This window comes from Camelus ferus, chromosome 2 (assembly GCF_009834535.1).
Source record: "Camelus ferus isolate YT-003-E chromosome 2, BCGSAC_Cfer_1.0, whole genome shotgun sequence".
NCBI classification, from domain to species: domain Eukaryota; kingdom Metazoa; phylum Chordata; class Mammalia; order Artiodactyla; family Camelidae; genus Camelus; species Camelus ferus.
This window is the reverse complement of record NC_045697.1, coordinates 70,026,807-70,039,750: the sequence shown is the minus strand read 5'-3', so window position 1 is coordinate 70,039,750 and position 12,944 is coordinate 70,026,807. Positions and strand designations below refer to the sequence as shown.

The following is a 12,944-nucleotide window of genomic DNA, read 5'->3' as shown; positions in this document are numbered from 1 at the left end:
TTTATTATGCATGTAAAATAAAGCACACTTTCATCAAATATTCAAATGATGTATGTATTTCTTTCCTTTGGATTCTTTTGACTGTTTGCCTTAGGTCTCCATTTTCTTTTTAAAACATGGCTTTGATGGGGATGATCACTGGATATTTAACGAAAGCACATTTTCAATTGAAGAAAGCATACCCTTTCCTTGTTTTTATAATCAACTCTGAAATCTTTTCAAGTGCAAATTAATAGCTCTGGGAGCACAATTTCATAACACAGACATCACGTGAACCGTGGTGTCAGAATGAAGCCCTGCCCTTCCTTATGTACCAGTCTGGACCTCATGAACACTCAAGAAAAAAAAAAAGTTCACTCTGAGACACTGCTGAAAACTTGTTACTGCATTTCTGGTCAAGTAACCATTAAATTACAGCATTGTGGTGTAATTGTTCAATGCAAATGCAAAACAACAAAACAATTGATTTGAATGTGAGACAGTTGGTTAAAAATGGATCTTACTTGTTTAACAAACAATAACCCAGAAATGCTTTCCTACAGACAGCCCCACGCAGCTCCCAGGGAACTCACAGTACTTCCTTCTTTTCAGCCTTTAGGATCTGGAGGATTTCTTCCTTCTTCGCAGTCCTGAGGTGCTGAACAAAGGTCAGGAAGCTTCTGACGGCCTCGGCCTTGGAGAGGTTGTCAGGCTGTAGGTGTGTTCTGATGGACTGCCAGTGCTCCGAGAGCTGTAAGACACGGCCACAGGCCCAGACCACACTCGTCGTTCTGAACATCCACACTTACAGAGGATGTTCTTTCCAGAAATAAGTTTTCCTGTGTATCTGACAAGCACAGGAAGCTTTTTGTATCTTACCTCGGCATACCTGATTGTCCCCTGCACACTGTGACTCTCAGAGGCAAATATAGAGGCCGGCTGACCCTGTGTACAATTCCTCTGTGGGAGGACGGCATTTATCTATTAACATTTGGCTCGAATGACCTCAAGCTTCTGGGCATGTAGCTCATTCCATGGCTAACACCAAGGGAATTATATCTGAGGCCAGGCTTTGCCTACCACAGTGAAATGGCGCAGAATTTTCATTGACAGCAAGATCTTTGGAAGGGGAAAGGGAGCCAGAAGTGCTGAAGAGTTGTGTTTGGTTTGCATGTACTGGGACCTCACTGAAAATCAGTTTCTGCGATAACCTGAGCCCCCTATTTCACCTCTTTATGTTATTGTTTGTGTGAAATGCTATGTGTTACTCTTGCTGAGGTCTGAACTGCTCATTACTTGTACCTATGTTAAGTAGAGTAGCACTTAGACAAGGCTAACTGTTACGCTACTGTGGTTTTAAAACCAGTAAATAGTTCTAATTAATAACATCTTTTGACTTACAAGTAAGCTAAAGAACTTACTTTTCATAGCTTACCACTTTCCTCCTATTTGTAAAAAAATCTGTTAAAACCCATTAGTGACCTCTAACTCTAACTCTGGGTAATCAGTGTGTTACCAGTTTTTAAATTATTCATTCCTTCTAATAAGCAATAGATGCATATTTTGCTCTTTTTCAAGTCCCATTTGGTTATGTAATCTTAAGAGGATATTCCAAAACAAAACACCAGTAGTACTTAGCTAAAGATTTACCGGGTCGTTTCTGAGGGCAGAGAGCATATCAATGTGAGGTCAGATTTTTTTCTTTAAAGGGTTGCAATGGTGACATTATAATAAAGTTGGAAAAACAAATTCCTCAAAGATATAAACCTTTCCTACAAAAATGAGGAAACAGTCATCAAAAATCTTAATGACTCATAACGTTTGATAACAGCAGGGGGAGAAAGTAACAGCATAAGAAAAGATGATTGGTTTCATTAGTAATCTTTCTAAGTAATTTCCGTCTCATATGACATTAGAAAATTACCCTGGAACATTAGATGATTTATAGAAGAAAAACAAGACAAAATTAAGTTTGAGAATGATTTTTTGTTTGTTTCATTATATTTTTTCTCTTAATTTAATTTTGGTATATTTGAGAAACTAGTAAGGAATTAATCTTGTACTTTAAGTAAATTACGGTTTTTGTTCTCGATGATTCTACTCTTCTGAAGACTAATAATATCCAAGGGAATAGCCTCTTCTGGTAGCTACAAACAGCGTGAAACCAAGGCTTTGCCCTCCTGATGAGAGGTTAAGTATTAGGAGGTTCTGGAGCCCAGGGGCATTCCTGTGGCTGTACATCCCAACTGATTCATGTAATAAGTGAGATTTCTCTTTGCTGGATCAAAAATGTCGCCAGATGATCTACACCCTACCTTGGGGATGTGCTATCTCATTTCTGGCTGCAGTTGCAGGGGAGGTTGGGGTTTGGTAAAGAAGTGTTCCTAATTTAGGCAGAGAGCTTGGTATCCTTTTTTAGTCCTCACAGCAATTCTCAGAACACTGAGCCCAGTAAAATATCTCACCTATGAACATAACATATTGCTACCAAGTGGCCAAATTTCCAAGATTCAGATCCCTGTCCGTGATCTCATACCATAAGTTTCCCCCTAACTTCATCAGGCCCTTATCCCCCTGCATTCTAGGTGCTGCTTTTAAGAAGATGTCCTTACGTCATAAATGTTTTATTTGAAATGAGTGGATGGTGATCATTCGTTAATTCTTGTTGTATTATGCATCACCTTAGGTGCACGGTATCAGGCTACTGCCATTATAGCTCAGTAGTGCCCTTATAGTTTGGAAACTTTCTTCAAATGAGTTGAAGCTTCCATTGGAGACAAAAGAAAAGCAGATTTTTAAGCCATGATTATTCCCGTATTTGGCCACACAATGCAGTTGCTCACACTTACAGAAAGGCATCCTTTGCACTCGCTCTGGAAGACCTGGCCCATGATGGGAATGGCCACATACTTTGAATCGACTGCTTTAATGATGGCCGCAACCTGCTTCCCAGGCAGCAGTCTTGGGCCTGCTTCTGTTGTCTTCAGCTCCAACTTCTGCCTGCACCACAAAGCAAGAGATATATCTCGTTAGCAGTTAGTTATTTTGAGTGAACAAGCTACTTGTTGCCATTCTTTTGGCAAACAAGACACTAATTTATTCAAATTATGTAAGGCCCTATCTTTCAAACAGCGATATCTCCAGCAGTGACTGAAATAATTATGAAATCAAGATACTTAAGAAATCTTTCTGGAGAAACAACTTTATTCAAAGATTTGAAAATTTAAGTCAGGATCTTCAAAATATTATGACAAAAGACTAGAGAAAAGACAATTTGCATGGATGTTGAACAAGATATGTGATGTCACCTCTTTCGGATTTAGCCCAACTCTCTGAAAATGGTATCTTTAATGCAACCACATGTCGCTTATTAACTAAGACCATTAGGAAATCTTATTTTTCAAAAATGGTCTCAAAAATCTTTTTGTCTGATATGCTCTTTCAGAACCTTGCCTCTCTCCCTTCAAGAGGTAGAACCTGCATCCCTCTCCTTGAAGCTGGGCAGGATGCTGTGACTGCCCCATGCATAGAGGACAGTGGAAGTTACAGTACGTGCCTTGTAAGGCTGTCATAAAAGAGAATTCAGCTTTCACCTGGCATGCCAACAGCACATACTTGGGAGACTTGAGCTGCTATGTAAGAAGTCTGGCTACCTGAGGCTGCCACGCTGAGAGGCACATGGAGATAAAGAGAGAGGCACAAGGATGCACAAGGAGGTTGAATCTCCCAGACCAGACACTACATAGGTGAGGGAGCAACCTTGCACCAGCTCTGGTCCGTGACTGTCTGCAATGGCATAACAGACACCAAGCAAGTCATGCCTAGCAGGAAGCCCCCGAATTATGAGATAGAATGACAAAATGATTGCTGCTTTTTACGACACTGAATTTAGAGTGGTGTGTTATAGAACAGTGGAAACCTGATAAACCTAAGCAATTAGAAATATTTATTTTACATGAAAGTACATGAAAACAATATAGACATAGTACAGAGTAGAAGGCAAAGCTCTACTCCAGATGAGACTTCAATCAAATTTCAATGAAAAAGAATATGAAAATGAATATATGAATATATATGCATGACTGGGACATTATGCTGTACACCAAAAATTGATACACTGTAACTGACTATACTTCAATTTTAAAAAAATTCAAGCATTTATGGTTTGAGGCACTTCTACCAAGATTTTGCATCCATTCACCGCTGACGTTAGGGTTGCTTCAAAAGAAACATTTGCGAAGCAATGACATAAGATGTAATTTACATTTAATGCTAGAAATTGTTCTTCTAAATTCAAATCTGAAAATAATACATACTCTTAGATTTGAAATTCTAGTTCTTAAGCCTGTGAGAACTATTCTGACCAGAGAAATTTTCTCAAATTGAAAAAACAGGCTTGAATATGTAAGTACTGCTACAAAAATCACATCAAAAATTATGTCACATCACCTTTGCTACAGAACTTTTTATATGTTTATTAATAGCAATAACAACAACAAAAAAAATCTACAGGAGAGAACATGCAAATGCCACCTCTTTTTAACTTTAAAATTGGAAACATTTGACAGAGAAATTAGAAAATAAGCTAGAATGAATCAACTGGCTTGCCTTTTTAAAATTTACATTTTACTCAATAAACAATTTTTAATAAGATTCTTAAAACTTCAAGTGTCTAATGCATGCCACATATTATTATAGATGTGAAAAGTAAAAATGAATAAGGTATAATCACTGTTTTCAAGGAGCTCACAGTCAAAATGAGGAAACACTATACATGTAGACATATTTTTAAAAACCAAGTTTAAAATATATCAAAGAACAGGAAAGAAAATTTAAATTTCAGCATTGTCTTACTTTGATACTATTTTGCCTGCAACGGTTTGTAGAAAATTCAGCCGCAAAGCACGTATCTCTTCTGCAAGCACAGCTACAACAAAGCTGTCTTCTATCTTATAGGTAGTGACAGATGTGGCTTTCAAAGTGACACCCAGGACCTAAACAAGTAAGTAAGTATATATGTGTGGTGGTAATAAGCAGTCAGCTTTTTATCTTTGAATCAAGCAAACTATCTTTTCATCTTCACAAAAACTTCCCTTTCATACCCCACTGCATCACCCAAACCTACAATATATTAAAATAAACCTTTTCATCTGATACTGCGTACAACTATATCCTAAACTAAAAATGTTACATGTTCCCGAATTATATTGTTACTTTATTCATTTATTATTTTTGATTAATCTCTGTAAAATGTCAGATACAAACTACTACCTATAAAAGAGATAAACAAGGTCTACTGTATAGCACAGAGAACTATGTTCAATATCTTATAACAGCCTGTAATGCAAAAGATGATGATAAAGAATATATATGTATAACTGAACCATTATGCTGTATACAAGAAACTGACACGACATTGTAAATCAAATATACTTTAATTTTTTAAAAAAAAAGCACCAAAAATCTCTACAAAATGTAATTATTTGGATACTTCAAAGAAAGTGATAGCAAGCATACCTGGTTTGGGGTTGTAAATCCAGACCTCTCAATTTTGCATGAATCCAAGGCCTTAATTTTGGTCACTTTGTCTTGATGAGCCTGGTAGGTGACTTTACAATCCCCAGAGATATCTACCTAAAAAGAAAATCAAAAATATAATGCTTGGGATTCTCATATGGACCATTTGAATTCCAGCAGGAAGTAGCTTGAAAATTAGGGCCCCAATATATCCTGGGAGATGGCCTTTTGTCCAGAGTGACAAGATAAGAAGAAGGATGAATTCAATGCTTCCTGCAGCATGTGGATTCTTTTCCACCTTCTTTAAGTCTTATTAGTACCTTCTTATTGCCCCAGGAAAAGTAAAGGATTTCCTACTTCTCTCTAATGCCAAAAAGGAATTGGACAAATGGCTTGGTCATAACCAAAACCTCTCATAAATGGGTAATTATATGGCAAGGGGAGTTGAATTTTAATGCTCTGTGTGCGTGCACACACTTTAATGAGCTGAATATTAGAAATCCTTTAAAACCTGTGGGATTAATTCACCTCATCATAAGGCACATCAACAATTTGAGCGTAGGTAAAAGTATCCCAAAACAGACTCTGCTTAGCATCTCTGAGCCTTCCCTCTGGCCTCCACCAGCACTGTGGCCAGTTTCCATTTCTAGAAAGTATTCCTTTGGCCCAGCCCGGCCATCAGGTTTTCTCACCAAGTCATGGACTGGCTGAATTCAGACAAGGAAACCTGATCTCAGCTCTGCCTTTGACTCCAAGTGCGATCCTGGAGGAGCCACCTAATTTCTCTCTTTTAACCTGTTTCTTTGTCTATAAAATGAAGGGAGTTGGTGGCCTAGACCACTGGCTCCTCAAACTGACAATACATCTACATTGTATGAGAAAACTGTTAAAATGCAGATGCTAAGCTATTGATTCAGAATCTCTGCAGTGAGTCCAGGGAATCTACATTTTTAATAAGTTTCCCCAAGGGACAGTGATACACACTGATGTCACTAGAAGGCTCCTCAAGGTTTTCTGCATCTGTCTCGTTCAGTCATTCTGTAGGTCTCCTTAGTATAACTGATTCTAGTTCCTTTTACCCTGTATTTGAATACAAATTGAGGTAAATGACAATTTGTTACATAAGTAAATGAGACAAACACTCAACTCATCTTTTCTGAGCATTACTGAATCAGTAACTGCTTTTTTTTTTTTTTTTTACTGATTTCTACAAACAGAAATCCATGTATACAATTTTGGTAACTATTGAAAAGATTCTGGATCCTTAATAATATTAGTAAGTACCTCATTGGTAGTTCCAGAGCTTAACTGCATCTGAAAGAGGCTAGCCAGGCCTCTCTTGAGATTTTCTATGGCTATTGGTTCATTTTGATATGAGTAGAACTCTTTGACCTAGGCAAAAACAAACAAACAAACATAAATAGAACAAAAATGCATCATTTATTAGATTTTGTTAAATAAATAGCAGGAAAAGTTAGAGTCTCACCCCTATCGATTTGGGGAGAAAGAGCCCTGTTACTCCAAAGCTGGAATTTCTTTTTTTGTGAAAGAAAGTTATTGACATTTCTAAGAAGCCAGACCATCAGCATGTGAAATTTCGGGAGACCGGTAATGAAGGCTCTGAATGGGATGGGCACAGCATAGGGAAGGAAAGAGCACAGATATGGGGCGGGATTTCTGTGAAAACAAAGATGGCCCCACAAAGAGAAATCAGGTGCATTCTCTTCAAACATGTCAACCTATTCTCTACCTGCAATTCTGCTGGAAACAAAAACGAACCAAGGTTTAAAATAACGGCAAAGAAAGAGATTCTTGGAAGAGGATGGCAATCACCATGCCTGAGACACCTGAGCTGGCACAGCCTCCAAGGGTAATGATTAGGGCCCACACGTGGCCACGTGCCATGGACAACCTTCCGCAGGAACAACGTTCCTCAGCCCTCCAGAGCATTCGTGTTAGCCGTGGGTATAAAGAGACACAGAAGGTCGGAAGATCTGAGGTTCAAGGTGCCAGCACTGCCCCAGGCTCTGCTTTGAGTCTCCTCAGAAGGCAGGAAAAAGAAGGTGTAATGAGGAAGGCGGCTGTGATTTGGCTGCAGCAGTAAATGGCGTATCTTAGTTTGCTTCATCCTTGATATTTATAGGCACAGAGGTGATAACAGTGTCTCATACCATTTTGATCATTTAGCTCATGTTTAAGAAACAAGGATAAAAATACAAAGAGTTTTCTGGAAAGCAAGCTATCATTTTTCACCCTGTATTGACTCCAAACACATCACATGATTTAGAAATGGAGAGGATGGATATAGCTTCCCTGTAAAAATTCCCAACTGAATTCTATGGTAATTATAGCTGGCATTTCTACCAGAAATATCCTGAATGCCTTCCTATCCTCTTTAAAGCCAACCATGACTTCTCAAGTAAAACTGAAAGCTCAGTAATTGTGCAATAAATTCAGTTAACACCAATCTGAACAATTCACCGTACGTGAAAACGCTCTTATACCTCAGAAGAAGAAAATATTTTGCTTGAATTATGCAAACAAGTGCCTCAAATTTCTGTCTGTATTTTCTACATATCTGCCTAGTGACAGATTTACCAGATACTTTATACGGCAATCAATTTTAGTCATTACACTGGACAAACCTATAAATGTTAGAATTGTGTTTGTCCAGGTTAAAAAGGAACTGGAATAGTGACCTCAGCGTCTGAAAATTCATGGTATCATATTCTCAAACAAATCACTGGCAATTTCTCAGAACCAAGGCTGAGTTTCTGATGGTCTAGTTTGTAAACTAGGTCTTCTTTCCCTTTAGGAATTACAGGGTAACTAACTTCCTTTTCAAGTATCTGGGCGTATGAAATCTCTGGATATTGTGACTGTTAGAGGTTCAAAGCTGGACCGCGTGAGCCCACGTGCAGTCAGAAGGGCTCACTGGTAGCGGTGCACACATGCCTAACGCCTGTGACTTTGGGGGCCTGAGCCTTAAATACGTAAAGAAAACAAGAGGAGCCATTAAATGGGAAAAATACATGTACTACCATCAGTATCCTCACTTTCCTTCCAAGTTACAAAACGTGCCTGAACTATTTATAAAATTTTACCTAAAATTTTAGGAAACCCAGTTCTCAGATTTACTCTTTAGACTATGCATAAGGTTAAGTGCTCTCCCATTACTGGCCTATTTCTTTCGCTCTTGACGGCTAGATCCCTAAGAAAATGATGCTACAGGTTTTTTTCCTGGCAGAGTGAACAATGTAAACTGCAAGACAGAAAGAGGATTTTCTAAAAATTCCTTCTACTCGCTTTTGTTTCCCTAGAACTAGGAAAGGGAACAAGTATCTTTTTCCTTTGTGTGCCTGCTACCTTTGGGGCCTAAATTCTCTTCCTTTAGTGCAGATCAATGAGATCCAAAGTGAAGACAGCACTGGTATCCATATTTGCTAAGAGTCAAAACTGTTTGAATCGAATAAGCTTTTGATAATTAAAAAAATAATGATAATAAAGTCAGAACTTGGCAGTTCAATCCAGGGGACTGTCACAGCAATAATCTTAAATCCATTATTTCACAACAGGAATTAAGTAAGTTTTATTATATTCAGGCCATAAACCTGATTACTTCAATCAGTTTTGAAATGAGCTCTGAACATCCGTGAGCACAGAACTGTTATCTAAATTCACAGTCCCCGGAGCTTCCAGAGACCGGCAGCGGCACAACCTAGTTACAAACTAAGCCATTAAACCAAGAAAACCAAACACAGAGGGAGATGGGTGGATGGTGTGGAAGGAGATGCCATGTCTCTTCTGGTCAAATTTTGAGGGCCAATTTCCCGTTGGAATCAGTAGGAATTATTCATATTTTTCCCCCAGGAAAAAAATGCTTCTATACATTCCATTAATTTACTCACTTGTTAAGAATAAGAGAAAGCAAAATTTCATTAACTGCCAAACAAGCAAAAATAAACAAAAAGGATCCCAGCAAATGAGAGAAGTCATTTTATTTGGTCTACTTAACTGAAGGTATGTCTCTTTGATATGTATCTAAGACAAAGCACAGCTAGGAAATGGCACATTGGAAAACAGACAAGTGAAGAAATATATGAAGAATTAGAAGGTTTTCAAGGTGTCACATTTCATTTGGAGGTTCTGTGAGTGTACAGCAGACACACCGCTGGATTCAGAGAGCAAATCAATGCCCAGGATCAACACAAAATAAAGGCAAGATTCAGCAGCCACATCATTAACTTAATCAACACTGACTGCGAAAACAAGACATGGAAATCTGGTAATATTCCAGCTAATTGGATTAGCATCTCAGGCCATAAAAGAATCCATGCTGTAACTTAGAGGCATCTTTTGCTTGTCAGTGTTAATCAGAAAACTGTCATCTTTCCAACTTCATTTATGATTTGTAGACAAAACTGGAGTCACACCCAAATATTTAAGTAGGGGAGATAAGTGGGCAAAGAAAAAAATATGTGCAATAAATATGCACCTAAGTATTTCCATGAGATATCTTTTATGATGTAAATATGGGAGCTTAAAACAGGAGGCTCTGGAGGACCAAAAATACATGCTGATGAGTATCCTTGAAATCACAGAAATCTCAGCGAGTAAAACTTAAATTGAGCCTGTGGTAGAAACTACTCTGACAAAACTGCCAATCAGCAGTACAGTCTTTCTTTTCATCACTTCTCTCATAGGAAGATAAAGTGATAGTTATTTAAATAATGAGCTTTCTGACAGGAATGTGGCTAAAAAGTCCACACGGTTTCTTAGTCTCCAGGATCATTTTTTTTCCAACAAGGGCTTTATCAGATAATTGAAAGATACCACAATGCACTTTACCCTCTGGCTACAATAAATCATCACAAGTAATAGCTCCTGTAGAAATGGCGTGATAGAGTCACCGAAATAACCATGTGGCAGCTCCATGCCAGCCTTTGAACAGTGAGGGCACTGAGTCCTTTTGTCTGAGTAACCAAAGACTTTGTACTCAACTGCTACCCAAGGGGCTATAAAATGATGTCATTAAAATTCTAAATGCAATTGATATTTTATGGCTCAAGCGTCTTGCCACATTGGAAGGCAAGAGAAGAAACTAACAGGATTTCATGTTGCTAATAAAGTTGTGTCATCTGAAAATCAAGGGAGTTAATAGGTACAGTGCAGAATGAAAGTTAGACTACAAGGCCAGCAAAGGGGTGGGTTTTCTCCCCAGATACTTTCCAGCTAGAAAAGGCAGTAAAACATAGAGGTTTCCAGGACAGACACTGAAATCAGACCCTCGGTTTTGAATCCCAGCTCCACCATTTGGCGTTTGGTTGACCCAAGGGCTAGTTTCTTCTCTTAACTTTGGTTTCCTCATCTACTGCAAGAGGACCATAAAGCAGCACCTGCTTCCTAGAGCTGTCAGGAGGGTAAAGGAGAGAATTCTTGTAATGCCTTCAGTCAGTGCAGGCATTAAAGGCTAAGTATGTTCCACCTATTATTAAGCAAATAATATGCACAGCCTTTCACAAAGGCTCACTCATTTTAGACCCATATAAACTTATCTGTTCATTCCTTTTGTTTATAAACATTTATTGAGTTCCCACTATGAGCAAGGCACTGAATAGACAGAGATGAAGACAGGATTACTTCCCAAGAGAAGCTAACTCTAAATGTGGACGGCAGACAAATAGAGAATGGCAATACACCATGATAAATGCTTGGATAGAGATAAGCCCAGGGGAGAACGGGGTTTGGGAGAATGTTGGGAAAGTCTTCCAGACTCCAAATCAGTCAGTGCAAGGCCGGGTTCTGGGTGCTCTGGGGAGCAAGGGAAGAGACAAGTCCAAGGTGTTGGGGGGCAGGGGAGGGGAAAGGGGTTGAATATAAGGAGGAAAAAGAATTTTCTCTACCAGAACCCATAATCCAGCAATGAACACAAATGACCAAAAGGCAAGTGATCAGGACCGTGAGTGAGCTATAAAGTACTAAGATGGCTCTAAAAGGGGTTGGTTATTTTCAGCTGGCTAGAAGGGTGTGAACTTTATAAAAGAAAAGCCTGAAGCATGGTAAGTATTTTGACAAGTGGAGAAGGAAGAGAAGCATTCTTGAAATGGTGATTCATATTTGGTTGTCAGAGAGGTGATGATACAATAATCTTTGTGAGTCCCTTTTTATTATTTTACATACAAATGAGGATCTTAAATAGCAATATATTACATGTCTTAAATTTATATTTTAAAGTATTTGTTTCTGTTTATATTTTAGAAATTTTGGATCTAGAGACATTTTTAGAGACTTGTAGTTTTAACTTTTGGTTAAAGTTAATGGTCCTTTTCTATTTTTCTACTTTAGTTCCTAAAAGTGAGCTTTTGTCTTTACTAATACATTTTTATACATGTCAATATAATATATACTTTTTATAAACCCACATAAAGCCTAATAACTCACAGATCACAATTGCGTCTCAATTCCAAATGTATTAAGACCATTTCAATAGATTAGACTCAAACCATAAGTAATGAACACTTAAAGAATTTTCAGACCAAATATCCAAATGTATGTTAGTGTTCATTCATTACTTTAATATATAAAATATAAATATATAAAATGCTTTTCAAAGTCATAGTTTCTAAATAATCTCTAAATGCTTTTTTAAAAAATCAATTCTTAGACATGTCATGCCCCTTCAAAAGCTTCAGTTTTGTACTTAATCCATTTATTGATATTCTCATGACATGTTAATATCACTTATCTAAGTTATCATTTCATTTTCATAATTTGTCTACTTTCCTGAACTTATCCAATCACCTGTGGTGACCTATTGTGTTACAATATCTTTCAAGTCCTTCCTAATTTAATAAGGAATGCACCTTTTAATAATGCCTGTCATCAATAAACAAATGCTTGATTCTACTATAAACATTTTCATAAACATAGGAATATAAACGGTTAGAAAATATAAGTGTTTCAAATGCCTTGATTCACTTCTGAGACATTTAATTTACAACTACTGTTTATTAGTTTTTGAAAAAATTCCATTTGCCATAAAAGTAGTGGCACCATGGTCACCTAAGAAATAATATCTACTGAAGGAAAGAAAAATATAAAGTTGGGGGAAAAAAGGTGTGGGACCCCAAAAATCACTTTTACCTTTCCATGGATTAGATGAAGGAGCACAGGTCTTTGTAAAGCTTCCAAGTTCTCCTTTCTTATGATTTGGGGTGGCTTTTTTCCTTTGAAAATGCTCTTCTCTCCTCTCTGCTGATTCACATTTTCAACATTTACATCTTTTATCTGGAATCATGGAAAGAAACCTATTAGGAAAACTTCTTATGTCTGTTTGCATCAGAGTCTCCAAGAAAATAAACTGATAAAGCAATAAACATGGTTGGCCATAATTTCTTCTGTCGTTTTCAACTCATGATTCAAAAGACCTAGCCATCAACTTTAAAAGA

At 37.7% G+C, this 12,944-nt stretch overlaps 1 protein-coding gene across 1 annotated transcript in view; it reads right to left on the bottom strand.

Annotated features, from left to right (window-relative positions):
* MTTP (microsomal triglyceride transfer protein) overlaps positions 1-12,944 on the bottom strand; it is a 45,459-nt gene that overhangs the window by 25,660 nt on the left and 6,855 nt on the right. The window contains exons 3-8 of the mRNA XM_006192972.3: positions 12,640-12,783; positions 6,781-6,888; positions 5,497-5,613; positions 4,834-4,973; positions 2,829-2,979; positions 573-730 (exon numbers count right to left, since the gene is read on the bottom strand). Of these exons, the coding sequence (XP_006193034.1) occupies positions 573-730; positions 2,829-2,979; positions 4,834-4,973; positions 5,497-5,613; positions 6,781-6,888; positions 12,640-12,783 (818 nt within the window). The remainder of the gene's footprint in view (positions 1-572; positions 731-2,828; positions 2,980-4,833; positions 4,974-5,496; positions 5,614-6,780; positions 6,889-12,639; positions 12,784-12,944) is intronic.